The sequence below is a fragment of the Apium graveolens genome, chromosome 2, assembly GCF_009905375.1.
Source record: "Apium graveolens cultivar Ventura chromosome 2, ASM990537v1, whole genome shotgun sequence".
NCBI lineage: Eukaryota > Viridiplantae > Streptophyta > Magnoliopsida > Apiales > Apiaceae > Apium > Apium graveolens.
The window spans coordinates 43,896,609-43,916,769 of NC_133648.1; the positions used below are offsets into that span (position 1 = coordinate 43,896,609).

At 32.6% G+C, this 20,161-nt stretch overlaps 2 protein-coding genes across 14 annotated transcripts; both read right to left on the minus strand.

Moving 5' to 3' along the window:
- Positions 1-462: 462 nt before the first annotated feature.
- LOC141707345 (elongation factor 1-alpha) lies at positions 463-3,380 on the minus strand. The gene is made up of 3 exons (XM_074510455.1): positions 3,232-3,380; positions 1,746-2,215; positions 463-1,647 (listed from the first exon to the last, which is right to left on the minus strand). The coding sequence occupies exons 2-3, from the start codon at positions 2,205-2,207 to the stop codon at positions 760-762; spliced, it is 1,350 nt and encodes a 449-aa protein (XP_074366556.1). The 5' UTR covers positions 2,208-2,215; positions 3,232-3,380; the 3' UTR covers positions 463-759.
- A 6,555-nt stretch (positions 3,381-9,935) lies between these two features.
- Positions 9,936-16,925, minus strand: LOC141707346 (pentatricopeptide repeat-containing protein At2g27800, mitochondrial-like). 13 transcript variants are annotated; one of them, XM_074510465.1, is made up of 7 exons: positions 15,402-16,919; positions 12,883-12,990; positions 11,761-11,905; positions 10,868-11,231; positions 10,593-10,675; positions 10,159-10,232; positions 9,936-10,032 (listed from the first exon to the last, which is right to left on the minus strand). In XM_074510465.1, exon 1 carries the CDS (start codon positions 16,683-16,685, stop codon positions 15,420-15,422), a length of 1,266 nt encoding a protein of 421 aa, XP_074366566.1. In that variant the 5' UTR covers positions 16,686-16,919; the 3' UTR covers positions 9,936-10,032; positions 10,159-10,232; positions 10,593-10,675; positions 10,868-11,231; positions 11,761-11,905; positions 12,883-12,990; positions 15,402-15,419. The 13 variants fall into 13 exon arrangements, 12 of the variants coding, with proteins under 12 accessions (XP_074366566.1, XP_074366564.1, XP_074366563.1 ...); XM_074510463.1 differs by having other exon boundaries at positions 10,159-10,290; XM_074510462.1 differs by having other exon boundaries at positions 10,159-10,290; positions 10,506-10,675.
- Positions 16,926-20,161: the final 3,236 nt, after the last annotated feature.

The window sequence follows — 20,161 nt, forward strand, 5'->3', positions numbered from 1 at the left end:
TAAATATTTTATACCATAAATTCTATAATCCAACCAACCCTTCTAAACTCTAAATAATAATTGAGTTTTAGAGTTATAACTCCTACCAAATATCAATTACATTACATAATTGATGGGTGGCTACTATGTCATTGCATATTTGAAATATTACAAAACTTTAATTTCCAATTATTTTTCATTTTAATTTTTAGAAATTAGCAAGAATGTAGCAAGAATAATTTAATTTAAGAAGTTGTATATATTTAGATTTAAAAAGATTGAAATTCCGATCCGAAATCTGAAAATCCTAATGAGTTGGATATGGATTGAGTTATAATTTATCCGATACGCGATCCAATCTAAATCCAATCCTAAATCCGACCCGACCAGTCTACCCACAAGTAACCAAGGCGCAGCACGAGCAAAATATAGGAAATTTAAGAAGGTAGGAAAATTTAAGATTTTCAAATCACACTCGGAAAGGGAACTAAATAAGACCGTCTTCATATCATAAACGAATGTACCACTGACAAGATACAACTCAGCTATGAAAACAAAATAACAATGGGAAACAGACACCTTCCACTACTGCCATCAAGCAACCAAGATTGCTCGACACCTCCACTATATCCTCACGAGTGAGGCTAGAGAACTGCAATGAAAGGCCATCTGTAGCCATTTACCAAAAACTGCTAATAATATCCCGCAAAACCCAGTTTGACGACTAAAAACAATAATAGAAACTACTTGTTCGATCACAGAAACAACAAGAAAGAAATTTCACTTGGCACCCTTCTTGACAGCAGCCTTGGTGACCTTGGCGCCAGTAGGATCCTTCTTCTCAACCGCCTTGATGACTCCTACAGCAACAGTCTGCCTCATGTCACGAACAGCAAACCTACCAAGGGGTGGGTACTCGGAGAATGTCTCAACCACCATGGGCTTGGTTGGAAGCATCTTAACCATACCAGCATCACCATTCTTCAAGAACTTGGGCTCCTTCTCCAGCTCCTTACCAGATCGTCTGTCAATCTTAGTCAAGAGCTCAGCAAACTTGACAGCAATGTGAGATGTGTGGCAATCAAGGACTGGAGCATAACCATTTCCAATCTGACCAGGGTGGTTCATTATAATGACCTGCGAAGTGAAGCTGGCAGCTCCCTTGGCAGGATCGTCCTTGGAGTTGGAGGCAACATAACCACGCTTGAGATCTTTTACAGAAACATTCTTGACATTGAAGCCAACATTGTCACCGGGAAGAGCCTCTTGCAGAGATTCATGGTGCATCTCCACGGACTTGACTTCAGTCGTCAAACCAGAGGGGCCAAATGTTACTACCATTCCAGGCTTGAGTGTACCAGTCTCAACACGTCCCACTGGCACAGTTCCAATTCCCCCAATCTTGTAAACATCCTGAAGAGGAAGACGAAGGGGCTTGTCTGAGGGTCTCTTTGGCTCATTGATCTGGTCAAGTGCTTCAAGGAGGGTTGGACCTTTGTACCAGTCAAGGTTGGTAGACCTCTCGATCATGTTGTCTCCTTCAAAACCAGAGATAGGGACGAAAGCAATTTTGTCAGGGTTGTATCCAACCTTCTTCAAGTAAGAGGAGACTTCCTTCACAATTTCCTCATACCTCGCCTTGGAGTATTTTGGGGTGGTAGCATCCATCTGTAACAAGAATTAGAGATAATATTAACAATCATAAATAAGCAAAATTATTCCATAAAATGTCTGTTGAATGATTTCACATGAAACAAACTTCATACCTTGTTACAACAACAGATCATCTGCTTGACACCAAGGGTAAATGCAAGCAAAGCATGCTCACGGGTCTGACCATCCTTGGAAATACCAGCTTCAAAACCACCAGTTGTGGAGTCAATGATGAGCACAGCACAATCAGCCTGTGATGTCCCGGTAATCATATTCTTGATGAAGTCACGATGTCCAGGGGCATCAATGACTGTGCAGTAGTACTTGTTTGTTTCGAACTTCCACAAGGCAATATCAATGGTAATACCACGTTCACGCTCTGCCTTCAACTTGTCAAGCACCCACGCATACTTGAAGGACCTTTTGTTCATCTCAGCAGCTTCCTTCTCGAACCTCTCAATGACACGCTTGTCAATACCACCAAGCTTGTAGATCAAGTGACCAGTGGTGGTTGACTTTCCAGAGTCAACATGACCAATAACAACAATGTTGATGTGAACCTTTTCCTTTCCCATAGCTTAAACTACCAAAGACAACAAAATAGGTTAGTATCTGCACAGCATAGCAGCGCTATAATATCCAAAAACTCTAGAACAAAAAAGGTACCACATATTACATGTATATATTACAAATAATAGTTACTTAACAATTTCACAAAAGCATATAACAATAATATACAAACAATACAGATAAGTCTCAAGTCAAACATATATAAAAATAAATATTAAGTGACAGATCTAAATTAAACCAAAAACATGCTTAATTACATATATACATGTAGCCTAATAAACATCTAAACATACATATATATAACAAAGTCCAACATACAAACAATAAGATACAGCAGATAAAAGTAATAATCAACTCACAAACACAATTAATAGTGGATGTAACATTGTAAAATCAAACAAATACATGCTGAATAACATTTTACGTAAACAAAATCACACAAAAACATATATACACAAATAGATAAACAAAATCAACTCGAATCAAACAGATTCATGTGGACATAAAATTGATTTCTACAAAAACCAGCAGAAGTATACATACTACATATAACATAGATCCATAACAAGCTGAATTATACATATAACATAGATACATCCGTGTAGACAAATTAATACATCAAAATTCAACAAAAAAAACAGCTGAATAGATCAGCTCATATATAAATATATACACACACAAAAATTAGATAGATACGGTATAAAAACCTACAAATCAGCTCATATAAACACAATCAAACATCACTTAAGTGAACAACACATGCTCAACAACACATATACAACACGATACGTACACAACACACATATAGACACACAAAATCATATATATAGCGCATAAAACTTACAAAATCAACTCGAATAAGCTAAATTATACATCTAACATGATAGATACACATAAACAAAAAGATATACATAACAACACTCACAAATGAACGCAGACATACAAATAAAAGCAATACGTACATAAATATACACAATTACATACATGTATACATACAGAAACGAGTCTATATATGATCGAGAGAGATACCTTCCGAGAGAGATGATGGAGTGAATATACTGCACTTGCTCTGCCGATTGTGTAGAGAGAAAGTGAGGGAGAGAATGTGAGAAATGAAATTTATGAGAGTTGTTTATGATTATTTATAGGGGGTTGTAGGGTAGGGTTTTGTCACAGCCGTTAGATTATATTGATCGAACGGTTGTGAGAGGGTTGTTGTTGGGGGTCGCTATGGAAGGTTGTAGAAGCAGCTCTCTCCCACGTTTATTCTTTGTGATGTTTATGAAATTACGTAAATGGACTTGAGTTTACTGGTAATGGCATCTTGCGTCCCACGTCTTATTATTTTATTTCTGTTGAATTCACGTTTTATTGTTGTGTTGATCATCATTTGTCACCTTCGATTAAAATAGGGATAAAATTAAGGATTTAAAATTTATATTGTATTATTTTATGCTTATTTAATTTTTATTATCTTAATATGTTTTATTTTATATTTCATCTATTATTACCATGTTATAATACAAGGAATTGAACAAATAAAATTTTGATTGAAAATATGAGAAAAATTAACTGATTTTTACAAATTTTGGGGTGACAATCTCGAGAGAATATATCTTAATTTAATACATGTTTGGGTAAGGATAATTTTAATTTATATGGGCTTTCAACCCGTTTTACTTTATATATGTCTATTTGGTAAAATAAGCGAATAACCATATTTAGCTCATTTTAGTTAATGAACCGAAGATGATCATGTCTGAAATTAAAAGAAAATAAATATAGTGTTGTGTTTATACAAATTTGTTATTAAAATATTACAGTATAAAAGTAATTTACGCGTAAAATAGAAAATGCTAACATTCAGCTTTGTTTCATTTTTTTCTCCTACCCCGTTCTCGTCTTCCCACCAGTTCTTTTATCTTGTATCTTTGTTTTATACAGTAAAACCTCTATAAATTAATATAGTTGGGACCGGAGAATTCTATTAATTTAGAGAGCTATTAATTAATCGATAAATTAATAATTATTAATTTATAGAGAATTTTCGGTAGCAAACAAAATTAACTTTTGATTAAATTTTTATTCACATAAATTTAAATAAAATGAATTGTACAATTTATATTTTATACTTAATTCAATTAATTCAATGTATATGAATTTAGAAAGTCAATGTAATGTACAATATATTAGATTCAAAGTCCATGTAGTGTATAAGTTAAATTCATTGTATTTTACATAGAAAATATTCAATGTATATTAGGAAAATTCAAAGTACATGAATTAATTTAATTCATTGTATTTTACATAGAAAGTATTCAATGTATGTGTAGTCATAAAATATATTATATATACTGTATATACTAGATTGGGGGAAAAATTATACAAACAAAACAATGGCTTCTCATCTAAAAGGTGTCACAAAATCAACAATGACGGATGAAGCAAGAAAAGCATTATGTGAGTATAGAAGAGATTGCAAACACCATCCTTGAAAATAGTGTTGAAGATGATCTTGAAGACGATACAACACCGTTGGAGCCGGTTACACGTAAAAAAGCACTCAAGGCCTCAAAAATGCTTAATAACTTTTTGATGCAACATGAAAGCACCACACCCGAGCTTTTGGATGCAATAAGGAAGATTAGGGATGAGCTTCATGTTGATTTAAATTATATGAAAAAGCAAACTACAATTGAATCATATTTTACAAAGATGTAATAGCTATATTTTTATGAATATAAGGGAATTATTAATTTATAGTTTTATTGGGACCATATTTTTATACAGGGTTTTCAAAAAAATTATTATCTTATTATATTATCGAAATTGATCATTTTTTGAACTGGCCCAAGTCGGGACCGGACAAAATTATTAATTTAGAGAGATTATTAATTAATCGAGTATTAATTTACAGAGGTTTTACTGTATCTGTTTGTATTTTTTTGCTAAGCATCTATTTTTTATTTTTACTTATTTTTTACTTTTACTTATATAAGTATATAAAAAAATAGCTTCAAATATTTTTTGACCAAAATTTTTAAGATTTGAAATTTGTTTATTAAATTTTTTAAATGATGGATAATTATTTTTAAAATTTAAGTTTATTTTCGTATAATTTTATTTTAACCCAGGATCATTATACCGATCAACCTATATCAATCTAATTACATTTAGTGTGATTTTTAAAGCCCGGATCAATAATATAACTTTATTTCCGTCGAGATGAATAGTGTATACTTAGAGGTTTATCCCGAGTTCATTATCCTTTTTTTTATTTTATATTCATGTATTAAAATTATTAATTCATGTAATTTACATTTTATTTTGTACCAAAAAATTATAAGTTATAAGTTATAATTTACCAAACACATTATCAACTTATAAGTAACTTATTCGTAAAATTATTCAAACACCTAAATAGCTTATAAGTTACGATATTCATATCATTTATACGACACTTTTCAATTTTAAGTCATAATATATATATTTTTAAAGAAATACCAAACAGACACTTAGATATCGGCCCTCTGTATTACTATTCAAAATAAAATGTTATAAAATATCATAAAATATCATAATTAGAAAAGATGACATTTTATATGACGTGAATACGCATTTTTTTGTTACATTTTTACAAAACACGTGTTTTTTACATTTATATTAATTTCAAAATTAAAATAAAAATGTTGAGAAATAAAAAAATGCCCATTAAGGAGCTCAATTATTTTAAAGCTTTCTATAAACGCATATATGGGTTGGGTTTCTATGCGATAAAAAGGTCATTTTTCTCTTTACCTTGCGTCTATCTAGAAGAATTGGAAACAAAATCTCAGAAACCTCCAACAAACGGTTAACTAGGGGTGAGCAAACCGGACCGAAAAACCGAAAAACCGCACCGAAAAAAACCGAAACTGATAAAAACCGAAAAAAACCGTAACCGAACCGAACCGATGGAACGGTTTGATAACGGTTATAGTTTTATCCCTATAACCGAACCGAAAAACCGAACCGCTTATATAATATTATATAATTAAATAATAAATAATATAATTATATATAATACATAATTTAATATATAAGACCTAATATAATTAGTAATGCAGCTGAGGATGTTTAATACCTTTACTGTTTAGCAGAAGCTTTAATTTAATTCTAATGCTCTGCGTGTTGAAGTTTTTTAGTCTTACTCCTGAATGCTCTCTCTATTACTTCTATATACATATTAAAACTATATACAGTGAGTGACATTGTAACAGTAATTAGCGTTTCAATATAAACTCGTATGTAATTTTGTGATAATAGAAAGTGTATCAATTTTTATTTTACTTTTTAAGTTATAGTATCTTAAAAATTATTATTATTTAAATTTGTAAAATAGTTTTTAGTTAAAATAAAAACCGATAAAAATCAAAACCGACAAACGGTTAACCGAACCGAAAAAAACCGTTTCGAACGGTTCGGTTACGGTTATAGGTAGAAACCGAACTGAACCGACATGTACGGTTCGGTAACGGTTTTTGATAAAAACCGAACCGAACCGACCCGTGCACACCCCTACGGTTAACTAGCTGGAATCAATATTTACGTAATCATCAAAGTACAGAGCATCTGCGGAGATAACTAAAATAGTTAGCTAAAATAATATAAATTAATGATTAGCTAAAATTTGTCGAATTTGTTGTTAGAAAATGGAAAGTTTGAGGCATATTTTATATATATTCTTGATATGATTTCCGGAAGTTAACACTTGAAGGTTGTTCCTTGACATGAGGACTTAAACTTTCATATATGGATCTAAGACATTTTCTTAATGGAATCCATGAATATATTGCGACAAAGTTACTTGTTTAAAATGGGTTATGGTGATTTTGTCCCACATTGATATTGTAAAATAAAGATATTGAGTTTATATAGCATCTTGTGTTAGTGTTGTTTACAACTACTATCATAAGTGGAATGCTTGTGTGGCCTAGTGCTAGTGGGAACTCTTATATCTTTATTTTTTTATTACAAGTTTAATTATTTATATTAATTATTTAATTATTAATATAAAATATATTGAGTAAGGATTATTTTAATCATACTCTGAATATATTTTGTAATATTAATATTAATTAATCAGGATATAATATACATAATAAGAAAAACCCATTTTGTTTACTTTTTCTGTTTTGTTACTTGGTGTACCACATCGAGTAAAATAGAAGAAGAGTAACTTGATATGCCTATATATTGAGAGGTATATTTGAGATAAAAATGACACAGGTCTCGGTGCTTACCTCGCAAACATATATGAGTTGCATAGGTTTTTGGGCAAACTGTGGTGCGAGTCGCCGTTGATCATTGTTGGTTCTGCGGCTAGATTGATATGTTGTTGTTTTATCCTGGAAGCGATATTACTGCATTCCATCACAGCTTAAGTGGGGGGTAATAATCTCTTCAAAGACAGTCAAGTCCTCTTGAAGGGTTTGGCGACTCAGCTGTTGTGTTCTTCTTCTTATCAGAATTTGGAAAGTGATAAAAGATAAGTTTTCTTTACTTTCTTTGTCAATTACAGTCTTTATAGTTTGTTATTACCTTCGTATTTTATTTCGTTAGTTGGTTATTTGGTTATTTGTCTTGTTCTTGTTATTATATATATATATAAATACCCATTGTTGTTGTTTAGTTAGAATTATACTCAACAATCTTGAAGAGATTATAGTTATATATAGTTAATTAGCAAGATGGTTAACGAAACTGGTGATGTTCCTAAAACTGCTGAGACTGGTTTTGGTTATGGTGGTACTACTACCATTGACTGGACCACGTATAGTTTCCCAGCCAATTGATTTATCGGGTATGCCTAATAAATTCAGTGGTGGAGCTTCTTTTTCTCGTTGGCAGAAAAAAAAATGAAACTCTGGTCAACGGTTAAGGGTCTATGGTTAGTGGTACAGTATGATCCTCTTAGGTTGGATCAAGAGAAAGCTCAATCTGTTAAGGTTTATGCTTTATGGGCTGAGAAGGATGGGGTGGCCAGGGCAGCCATTTTGGCAGCCTTGGAGAACACCTTATTCGATATTTATTCATCAGATGCTATAAGTCTTATGGGATAACCTGGACCAAACCCATAATACCGATTCTCAAGATCTTGAGAAGTATTATGTGGCTAGGTTTCTTGATTTCAAGTTGGTGGATGGGAAATCCATGACTGAACAGGTTCATGAGTTTGAGATGTTGGTTCATGCTTTGGGTGAGTCCGATATGGTCTTGCCTGAGAAGTTTCGAGTGATGTCTGTGATTGAAAAGCTCCCTAAGTCTTGAAAAGAGTTTTCTCTCTCCCAGAAAAGACAGAAAGGAGAGATCACATGGATTAACTTGATGTTGGACATCTCTGTACAGGAGCAGCACAAGTCCAAACAGGGACATGTGTTGCCTGTGGAACATGGGAGCTCGAAGGTGAATGTAGTGACTATAGGACAGAAAAGAAAGGTAGTCACTAAGAAGACTAACACTAAACCTGACAAAAACAAGGCGAACAAACCATGTTGGTATTGTGGACAAGTTGGTCATTGGAGCAAGAACTGTCCAAGTAAGAAAGCTAAGAAAGCTGTTGTGGTAGCTCAAGCAAATACTATGCTTGGACTTGGAACCACGAGTGGGCCAGTAGCTAACATTGTCATTGGTGAGGTTGTTGCCTCTGGAACCGATGACGAGTATGTTACTTACAACCATGTACTACTTTTCATTTACTTTTTACATATAATAATATATAAAAATCATATTAAACAATTTTATCTTAAATTTATCATTTAATCATTATTAACAATTTATATAATATTTCATAAATTAATTAAATTAAAAAAATTAATACACATAAAAATATTAAAATTTTGCACTTAATTCACGAAAAACACATTTATTGCAATAATTAACATACAAAATATCATTGACACACTAATTTTCCAAATTAGTATATTCTTCCCACAAATACTCAATTAATGCATCTCTAAGTGTAATATGTGTCTCTTTATTTTTTATTTTTGAATTTTAATGAAATTATGTTTTCTCATTATTTTAATTTTATTTTAAAAATAAATTTTGTTAACTACTAATTATATTCTGTTATTAATTATACAATTAAATAATCAAAGATCAATTTAAAATCTCATAAACTACAAATAACAAAACCATTATTTTATATTAAACCAAGGGATCCAAATTTGGATCACTATTTGGATCACCGTTGAAATAAAATTTGGGGTAATCTGCCCCAAATTTGGATATTTGGACGAATATCAGTTGGATGGTTCAAGTCATCAAGTGCTTGCTATAAAGAAATATATATTTTAGAAAAGTAAACATATTAAAACCACTGCTTCTTGGAAGACATTCTCTTGTCTGGATAAAATATTAGCTCTCATACTTTAATTCTTAATTGTATATCTCACTTTAGTATCCTGTCACTTAATATCCATCAGTTGAATATCTCTATACGACATAGTTCCGGTTCAATAAATTTCGCAACTATGCGAGCATAAAGTAAAATAAACCTACGTGCTCCATTAAAGCATGATAGATTTAGCCCCACAAAAAAAACTTGATAGCAGGGAGGCCAAGAGGTCCCCTTGATACATATAATAATGTAAATGATCCAAAACATCAGATTTTCGCCAACTCTGACCTAAAATACCACAATCGGGGAAGGATGACCTTTTACCACATCAAACAGGGCGGTGATATACAACTAAAGAGATGGATCCAATGCTATTTTTTAAGCTTTGAACTGATATATTTTATTTTCCTAGCTTGACCCCTGTAATAGCTTGGTTAAAGATTCCGAACCTTCATACAAGAATAAGCACAGTGATTCAAAAGCTTATACTTACAATTATTAAGGTAAACAAAACTGAGCGCAAAAATATAATGTTAAAATATGTTTAAGATAAAGCATAATAAAGCACATATTACCCATAGATTCTGCAGAAATTACATGTTCAAGAGGCACCTTGTCCTCCTGCATATTGTGAAGCTCTTGGCAGAATCTAGCAAGAATTAAACACAACAGTGATATACGCTATGGAAGAAGCCATTAAGACCCTCCTGAATTAAGTTAAACACAGTCACATACCCAAAATCATTAAAGAAAGGGGACATCGTCCAATTAGAACAGAAAGAGGTTAAGAACATAAAACAAAGTATAATAAGTTTTCGCTCTTCTGCTCAAAGTATTAAATTTTAGTAGAACTCAAATTCAAATAACCCCACATGTCCAGAAAACATGGCATAATCGATGAAACTATATGCCCAAAACTTACTCATGAAATAGACCATATGTCCCCAGTTTTGCATTTTATTCTACTTCAGACAAATTCCCCTTCCTAGAGAAAGGACACGAAACTCACTTTGTTCGCTGGAGACTTGGATTAATTGCTAGCACAGTTGATTATATTTGGTATCATTTTTTAACCAAGTATCCCACATAATCCTGTATGCAAAAAGTAGATATAGATATGAAAAACATTAATTCTCTCATTCTGCAAGTGACATAATACAAAGAAAGTAACTGGCGTGAAACTTGGTTGACATAGTACATAACATTTACCACCATTTGAAGTTGTAACTAGCCAGGTACATAACACAAATTATCTACAAGGAGATGAAAGAAACAAGCAAATACCTCTTTTAACCTTTCATTTGCTACCTGCTGTTGTCTCTGTATCTCGAGAAAGCTATCCAAATTTTGCTTCTGTACTAAGACCTTTATTTTCTACTACAAGTTTTCAAAAATATCAATGACAGACACCATTCTTCTCTAAAGTCAAGAGATGCTTTTTCAAGCTAGATGTATTTCATTATCAGTAACAGAGCATTTCTGATTGAGCACCGAGTTAGTTACACCAGCCAAGCTGCCGCTCTCCAAGTCTCCAACTGTAGGAGCAAAGTTTGATGGACAAGGCAAAGACTGGATTGTTGCTGCTGCTAACCACATTAAGCTTCATCGTATCTGAAGGATTCAAAACCTGACAGAATAGCAGATCACCCTGAACCACGCAATAATATAATACATTAAACGAAGATAAAAACGAAAGTTCCTTGGGATATGAGTATCAGGTGGATGGTTCAAGTCATCAAGTGCTGTAAAGTATTGTATATTTTTTATATATATATAATAAATAAATAAGAGAAACATCTTAAATCAACTTTTCTTGGAGGCACTCTCTTGTTGAATAATATACATATGCCCTCACAGACACTTGTTTAAGTTTTAACTCTATACTTGCTGATTTCTCACTTAAGTATCATGTCAGTCGACATCCATCACTTAGATCTCCATAAAACAAAGTTCCAGAGCAATAACTCTCAGAATTATGTGAGCAAAACCATTTAAGAAAAGTGACATACACCTACGTCTTATTGAATGCATGATTAATAATGTTCCACCTCTTTCCCTCCGAAAAACTCGATAGCAGAGAGCCAAGAGGTCCGTAAAAAGGTAAATTAATATATACAAATGATCAAAAAGTTCAGCTTTGGCCTAAAATACTACAATCGGAAAGGATGGCCCTTTACCACGTAAAATGGACAATGCACCTGAAGCAATTCATATACAACCGTAGGGATGGTTCCGATGCTATTTATTGAGCTTTAAACTGATATATTTTCTTTTACTCGCTGACCCCAGTGATAGCTTGGATAGAGATTCTGAACCTTCATACTAGAATCAGCACGAAAATTACATAATGATTTAAAAGCCTAAATTAGCAATAATGAAGTTAAAGAAGAAGCAATAATGAAGTTAAAGAAGAAGACTGGGCATTAGATACAATGTACGGTAAGATTAAGAAAAAAGCACAAAGCACATGTTACCAACAGATATTTGAAAATTTCATTTTCACGAGGCACCTAGTCCTCCTACATCTTTTGAAGCTCTTATTAAAATCTAGCCAGAATCAAACACGACAATAATTTCCAGTATGGAAGAAGCCATTAAGACGCTCCTAAATTAGATTAAATATAGCCACACACCCAAAATATTAAACAAAGGGGATATCATTCGATGAGACTAGGAAGAAGTGATAAGAAAACAATAAAGTAACTCAAGTTAGTGATCTCCGAAGGAACTTTGTTTGAAATATTAATTCACACTAAAAATTAAATTTGAACAAGTCCCCTATATAACATGTCCAGAAAACATGAAATACTCGGCGAGGACATATGACCAAAACTTATCCTAAAAAAAGACCATTTGTCCCCAGTTTTGCATTCCATATTACTTCAAACAAACACTTCATCCATCCTAGAGAAAGGACAGGAAACTCATTTTGTTTCCTGGAGACTTGGAAAACCGAAAACATGCTAGCATAGTTAATTATATTTGGTTTCATTTTTCAACCAAGTATATCCATATAATACTGTATGCAGAAAAATATAAACAAATAAAAAGTATAAATAAAATATCATCATGTGATTGGCATCATACAAAGAAATCTGAGCAAGTGGTGTGGTACATCTACATGGCTACATCACTACATGGGGAGACGTCAGATCAATTTCTTTTCCAGAAATAGTGATATAAAGCATTAATGTCTGAGTACAATTAGCTCAATCTATCTCATCTTCACATAACATTTACCACCATATGTACATACTAAGAATTATCTCCAAGGTAAATAAATCAAACAATCAGATTACCTCATTTTAACCCTTCACTAGCACTTCTACATGCTGATGTCGAAGCAACTCGAAAGAGCTATCCAAATTTTGTTGACATGAGGACTTCTCTATCTCCAGCTTAGTGACCTGCACAAGACAGAGCAAGACGACATACAGATTGCAAGTGAATTTTGGTGATCAGAAACAGAGTTGTGATCCAAATTCATAAACACGTCTTGATTTTGTGAAGTTTCTTCATTTTTCCTAATTGTTGATATGCTCAACCTTAAAAAAATATAGATAAACTTTTTTTGGTCACAAGTAGGATCCTCTGCCAAAATAATGTATCCAAAATAGGTTTTTTCCCAACCTCGAATGACTGCTCCATGAGATGAACATCACATTTCACATCAATACACAATATCCCAATTTAAAATGGCTTTATGCTACTAAAGAGCCATTTTTTGAATTTTGAACTCATCTACCCCTGTCAAGCTGACTCAGACTCTCCTCAATATAATCAGTTAACCAATATATGAGTTTTATGATTTCTACACCAACACAATGCTTACAACAAATTCAGGGAATCGTATAGTTAGCAATTTTTTGAAGAAACTAAAAGTAAGATGTCACCGTATATAAGAAACTGTAAAGTTATGAAAAGAACAGTAAGCTCGAGCAATCATATAAAAAATACTTGCAAAAGGATTAAAAACATTATATGTTCAAATAAAAAGATATGGACAAAGGAATGATAGAGTACTACAACGAAGAAAACGATATGGACGAATCACAAAACATGAAATGCGAAAGTATTGTGTGTACAAAGGCGTTTATGTCTGAATATTGATTTGACGCTTGAAACCGAATCGTCAAAAGAGCTTCAGACCAACAATGATTTTCAGAGCCTGAATTATGTCTGATCGCACCATGAAATTCCATATTACCTTTATCATCAATAGGTTTGCATCTCAACAATCGATTTTGATATGACTCTTTGAAATTTTGATCTATGGGTTTTCTTTCTTTTATTGCAGGATTAAAATGGACATTTATATTATGTTTGTAATTTAGCAGCAGCTTAAGACCCCCTCACTTTGAAAAATAAGATAAAGCATTTATTACCATGACAAAGTAATTTTTAGCGTTGAATAACTCCTCATGTGTAGTGACTAGTGTCACATTGTAGATATAAGAATAGACAAATAAAAGCGATTGAATTTGTTCTCACACTAGCATCTTCCTTGTGCTTGTGTACCCTGTCCCTGTGTAAGTCTTGATTCTCCTCATACATAGTTTATTATTCTCATATTTTGAGTATGTCTATCTACTACAATTTTAGATGGAAGCAAACAAATTGCAAGTATCGGTATCAAAACTATAAAGAAAGCATACGTTGAAGACATATCGGTACAATTAAACCATGCAACATCGCAAGTTAAGGAAGAAGTGATAACTGATAATATAATTATTAATAGGCAAATTTTCTTTGCTATCTGCATAAACAGATATTAACGCTCAGTATTGAGGTGTTTAGTAAAACAAATGCAACATCACTCTACTAAAGGATCAAAAGGAGAGAAGCCGAAAAGGTGAAAAAGAATCTGATCTTAGAGGATGCATATGCATAACTGAAATGAGTATGAACATTGAAAGATAACAGGAGTCCAGAAGCAGGGTTTTGTATTATATGGGCCTTTCAAGATTTTCAGTGACAAGTTCAACAGAAGGTGAGACTGCTTGAAATGATTTTTCTTCTCAAGGGAGATTTTGCTTATAGGGAGCAAAAATCAGGTCCGCCTTAACTGATGCAGACAAAAAACAGAATTTTTGTTCAACACAACCAACCAAAACACAAGCACTGCCTACTGCCTAGACACTTCAAGTATCAATCTAGCTTACCCACCAAAAATAAACACCGTCTTGATGCATGCATGCTCAGAAATATAACAGTCTCAGCATCAATGGATTTTTAAAGAGCCACCTAAGAACAAGTATATCTCAAGAACTATGAGCACCGATTTCATCCAATATATTTTATCAGATACATGCAACATTTTCAAATCATTAGACTTATCTTTGTCAAAAAAAGAAAAAACTAGAACTTGAAATATATCAATGTACTCTTCCTCTTCCATTTCCCAATCATATAATAAATAGTGGAAATGTATATATTAGTTGCATCTCCCATAAGAAATCATTCTCAATTTGTATCAACTTTTTTGCAAGCAGCAGAACTGTACATGTAATATATCTATTTAGTAAAGAAAATTATTAGAAAGCAAAAAACTCCATACATGTAAAATAATAAAAAAAAAACTTTCTGAGCATTTACACTTTGTAAAAGTGCCAATTATACAAGATTTATTGTTTGTCTGTAAACAACTGAGCCCAAATTCAAATATTGTTATGCTCAGTGTAAACACTCATAATCTAAATAATTAAGGAAGATTAAAATAAATCTTAACAATCTCTTAAGTATGAAGAAAAGACTATCCAGAAAAATGTAGAAGTTCTAGGAAACATCAAAATTGATATTTATCTCATGTTGCCAGTACCTCATGTTGTTTCCATCATTAACACCTCCTAAAGTTGTCTTTTAGTTCGTTTTGAAGCTTTCTGTAAGTATGCCTGTCCACTATGCCCTTTGCTTGCAAATCGTTAAGCAAATTCATCCCGTCTTCTGGACTTTGGTGTCTGCGGATCTCACCAAGGAGTGTCCTATAGGTTATGAAATCAGCCAACCTTCTTTCTCCAATCATTTCCCACAAATATTTTACAGCTTCGTCAATGTCTCCACCAAGAGCCAGGGCATTTACAAGAGAGTTATACGATTTGCCACTAGGCACAAAACCTTTTTCCTTCATTTGGCCGCACAGCTCCCTAGCATTGTTCGTACGGCCTTGAGCACACAACCCATGAATTAAGTAATCATACGAGAACGAGTTAGGTGGACATTTATAAACCACTTCCATCTGATGAAAAATTCTGAGGGCTTCATTTAGGTGGAGAGACAGCGCATAACCCTTTATCATAGTGTTTAACGAGAATATATCAGGATCAACCCCATCATTTACCATGAGCTTAAAAAGACCCCTAATAGACTGCATATACAAATGGTTTACATAAGAATTCCCTTCCCTACCAACAAGTGCCGCAAAGAGAAGATTATACGTTCTTATCGATGGCCTACAACTCAACTTCATATTACTTCTCATATGCTTAAATATATTAACAGCTCTATTCAATTTCCTCGCCTCCGTAAAATAATAAATCATGGTATTGTAAAGCGCCTCGGAACCAATAGACCGAATCGCAAGCACTTGATTAACAATAACATCCATTTCCTCATACATTCCCGCAGCACCAAGTTTCTTTATCGTAATATGAAATGACGACACATTATGTCTAAACCTAGGCTGCTGCGCCGCATAATGAAAAAGCTCTAAACACACTAAAGGATCATTCTGCATCGTAATGACATTGCAAAGTTCATCAGCACTAAATCTCGGCAAAAGATGCGAAACCGCATTCTGAAACCGAGATTCATCAAGAACAGGTTTCGTTGCAGCTCTATTTCTTTTACTAATTCTTTTCCGTAAAGCTCTATTTGGGGGTCTACTATACGAAGAATATAACGAAAACCCACAAAATCTAACAGGCTTTTTCGCATTTCTAGCCATCTGGGTCAGACCAAAATGGTGTGTAGAACTCATTGGATTGCATAGAAAATCAAGATAACAAGTACTAGTAGAGTAATTAAGAGCTGCTACTATACAATTTAACTGAAATGCTGAGACTTTTTTGATGTTTTGCAATGTAATTTTACGATTTAATATCATTTTGACGAGCAATCAATTAAACAGATAAAAGAGCTGATATCAACAAATTTAAACAGGAAGCAATAAGCAAATTATGATAACATTTCATAGATACAAATATGTGTAAGTATATATGAGTGAGTGAAGTTAATTGAAGGACGCCGTTAGGGAGATTAAACCTTTGGAAATGGAATAGTAGAGAGCAGAGACTGAGAGAGCGAGCTCAAAATAAGACCCTGTTTGGTTTGATCACAATTCGTAGTACTTAGGTTTTTTCTTTTTTGAAATTAACAATACACTGTCTTTATTACGGTTTGGATCGAATAATTATTATTTTACAAAAATTATTTTTTATCGCTTATTATTTAACCAAGTTAACTGTAAATAGTTTGATAGGAAAATTAATATATAATAATATAATTTTTGAAATTAACATATCACAAAAATTAGCAATATAATATTTGAAATTTTTACAATAATATAAATATAAAATTATATTTATGAAAATTACTACATAATATTAATATGTGAATGATTGATTCTAAATCAAAATAATAAATCTTTTTTGAAATATAATAGTTTATTCGTAAATGTTTTTAAAATTAAAAAAAAAGTAATAAATGGATATTTTAAATTAAATACTTTTTACATTTAATAAATTATAATTGTTATCAGAGATCATGTTAGTGATTTCTCTAATATTAAAATTATATATATAACTCAATTCAGAATATATGATAATATGATTGTGGTTGACTTTAGTAGAGTGATTGATTAGTGATTTTTATAAAAATTAGCTCATAATATATACTTGTGTCATACAGTCTGATTGTTTTGATTATTTTGTCTAAAATAATTAAGTGTAAATTAAATTAGTTAATTTAGGAAGTTTAGCAAATCATATAGTAATCCTCCCATAAATTTTTGTACTTGTGACATTTTTCGAGAATTAAGTCAATGTCGGTCAAATCAGATATTTAATCTAAAAAAGTTTTCCGAAAAAACTAATTTGATATATATATATATACATATATTTAGAATGGAAATATCAACTAAATGATATATTTCATACTAAGTCATTTATGTCGAAAAAAGAAATGGCAACGGCTAAACGCACAAAAAACGAGAATTTTTCAAACACCGCTTTTACATATTAAATTGTCATATATATATATATAAAAGTGTGTCGATCTATAAGTCAATTATACGACAAAAATGAATAGCTTTTGTAACACCCCCAAATCCGGGGTCGGGGATCCGGGTTGTCACGAGTTTCATTTCCCTTAATAACATCCAATCTTAATAATTAATCAACTACTCTGTACTGTGACCCCACAATAAACACATACACCACAAGTTATAGTCTCAGAGATGAACATCCAAAAATAATCACAAGTCATTTTATTCCACAATTATCTGCCAGTACACCTTAAAAGGTTTTCTGAATAAATTTACATTTTCTTTGCCATTATTACAATTCATAAATATACATAAATCTGGTACATCAAAAGTTGAAGCCTAGCCTATTGGTAGTTCCTACCTCAGCTACAGCGACATCAATGCCTATAGGAAGCTGCGGAACGTTTCCTATCCGCTCGCGAATTGGGAGCTTGGTCCTGTTCGTCTTGTCTATCTGATGTTGTGTGATGAAAGAAGAAAGCAAGGGTGAGCAGCAAGCCCACCAAAATAATATTTATAATGATTAACAATATATGATAATGATTAACAATATATGAGCCTTTTCATAGTACTCATGAAAGTCTTGGTAAAAAGAAATGAACCAAGTTTGATATTTTAATGCGATGAAGTCGCAAAATATTCAGTATATATACATATATACTTTTCAAAATCTTGGAAGTCCTCTTCCATGTATAATATACACAAAGTTCCAGTTTATAACTGTATAAAAAATATCGTTGCAAGGTGATCTCATATATCTAACCTTGTCTCAACGTTTTTCTGAAAGTCTTTGTCATTCATAAGACAACCATTAACTAGATATAAGTTTAAAAGGTGAAGTTACAAGATACTCCAATATACTTATATCTTTTCCAAATACTACTTGAACTACCACCGTTCAAGTTATAAATAGTTTCAAAAGTTCATCACATAGATGAGACTACAAGACCAGATTTGAATAGATTAAATCTTTTAAAATATCATCAAAATAAAATGAAGTTACGAGATACTTCATTTGATGCAAACATCATTTTGAAAACTTGACCCTGCCAACACTCAACAATCGCCCAACCGTAGCATTTCTATCGAAGTGCTCTGGGTAGTGTTGCGGAAATATCCAATTGGATGATGAACTCATTACGGGAGTTTGCCGCGCCATGAAGACCACTTACGATGATCAGTCGTAGTAGTGCAAACCCACCATTTTCTACATGTAGAGGAGAACCTGTCGGATTTACTTGTCAACCGAACACTGAACTCCTAAGGAATGGACCGCCTTAGCGGAACTTCCAGGCCATTTGGGCCAATATAATAAGGCTGGGCCGGCGCTACTCGACCACTTACGCCACTCCTAGTTCAGATGAAATCCATGACTCTGAAACGTAAAGCTCGTCCCCACTTTCCCCAAGTAGAAACTTGTTGATACGGCTCCACCAAGAAGTCGTATCTAGTTGGAAAGGAAAACTCACCGATATTTTCCAGGCGATGACTGTTAATGGATTAACTTGTTCCAAGAATTTTACTTCCCGAGTATTGGGTAAGTAATCAAAAACTCTTTTATCAAGACCGCAACCTTGTTGCGAATATAAAGCACACCACAGAGCCGGATCCCTCAGGTTTTGAGCGAGTATTTAAATCCCCTTCGAAAGGAGGATCTTAAATATAAAAATGAGTTTTGGGATCCGCTCTAACTTTTAAAAATCATTTTGAAGACTCGAAAACATTTTTAAGAATGTTTGGAGTGATGCTGATTTAATAAAATAAATCAGTCCCAATATATAAAAATATCTGAAAATTATTATTTAAATAATATTCCCATAAAGAATAATCTTTATAAAAATAATTGAAGTAGATGTTGTAAAATTTATACTTGAAATGACTCTTAAATAACCAAAGATATACTTATACGAAAGTAATATCTTTATTTGAATAATCAAAAGTAAGTTTGATTATCGACACATTATTCTTTAATAAAATAAAGAATATTATTAAATAATAAGCGGAGTCATAATACCTCGAATGAATATTATAAATAATATTCATTAAATAAAATAACGGAGTCATACATTCTCAAATGAATATTTAAATAATATTCATCAAATAATATGAACTGAGTCATAAGCCCTCGAATGAATATTTGTTAGGAATATATGTGCATTAGTTTGATGATATGTTTAACAAAACACTTAAGTAGAAATTTAGTGTCTGTAGCCTCAACGGATAAGACCACTTTGGCTATCCGTTGATGGTGTAGCTTTACTTAGAAATAAGTCTAGTATTGTAGCATATTTCAGTCTCTGTATTTAAAATTGTAATTC

Excerpts from the sequence above, each read along its gene's own strand:
- LOC141707345 (XM_074510455.1), bottom strand. The coding sequence starts at position 2,207 with ATGGGAAAGGAAAAGGTTCACATCAACATTGTTGTTATTGGTCATGTT. Across the intron at positions 1,648-1,745 it reads TGATCTGTTGTTGTAACAAG|ATGGATGCTACCACCCCAAA; the intron begins GTATGAAGTTTG and ends TTCTTGTTACAG.
- LOC141707346 (XM_074510459.1), bottom strand. The coding sequence starts at position 16,685 with ATGATATTAAATCGTAAAATTACATTGCAAAACATCAAAAAAGTCTCA.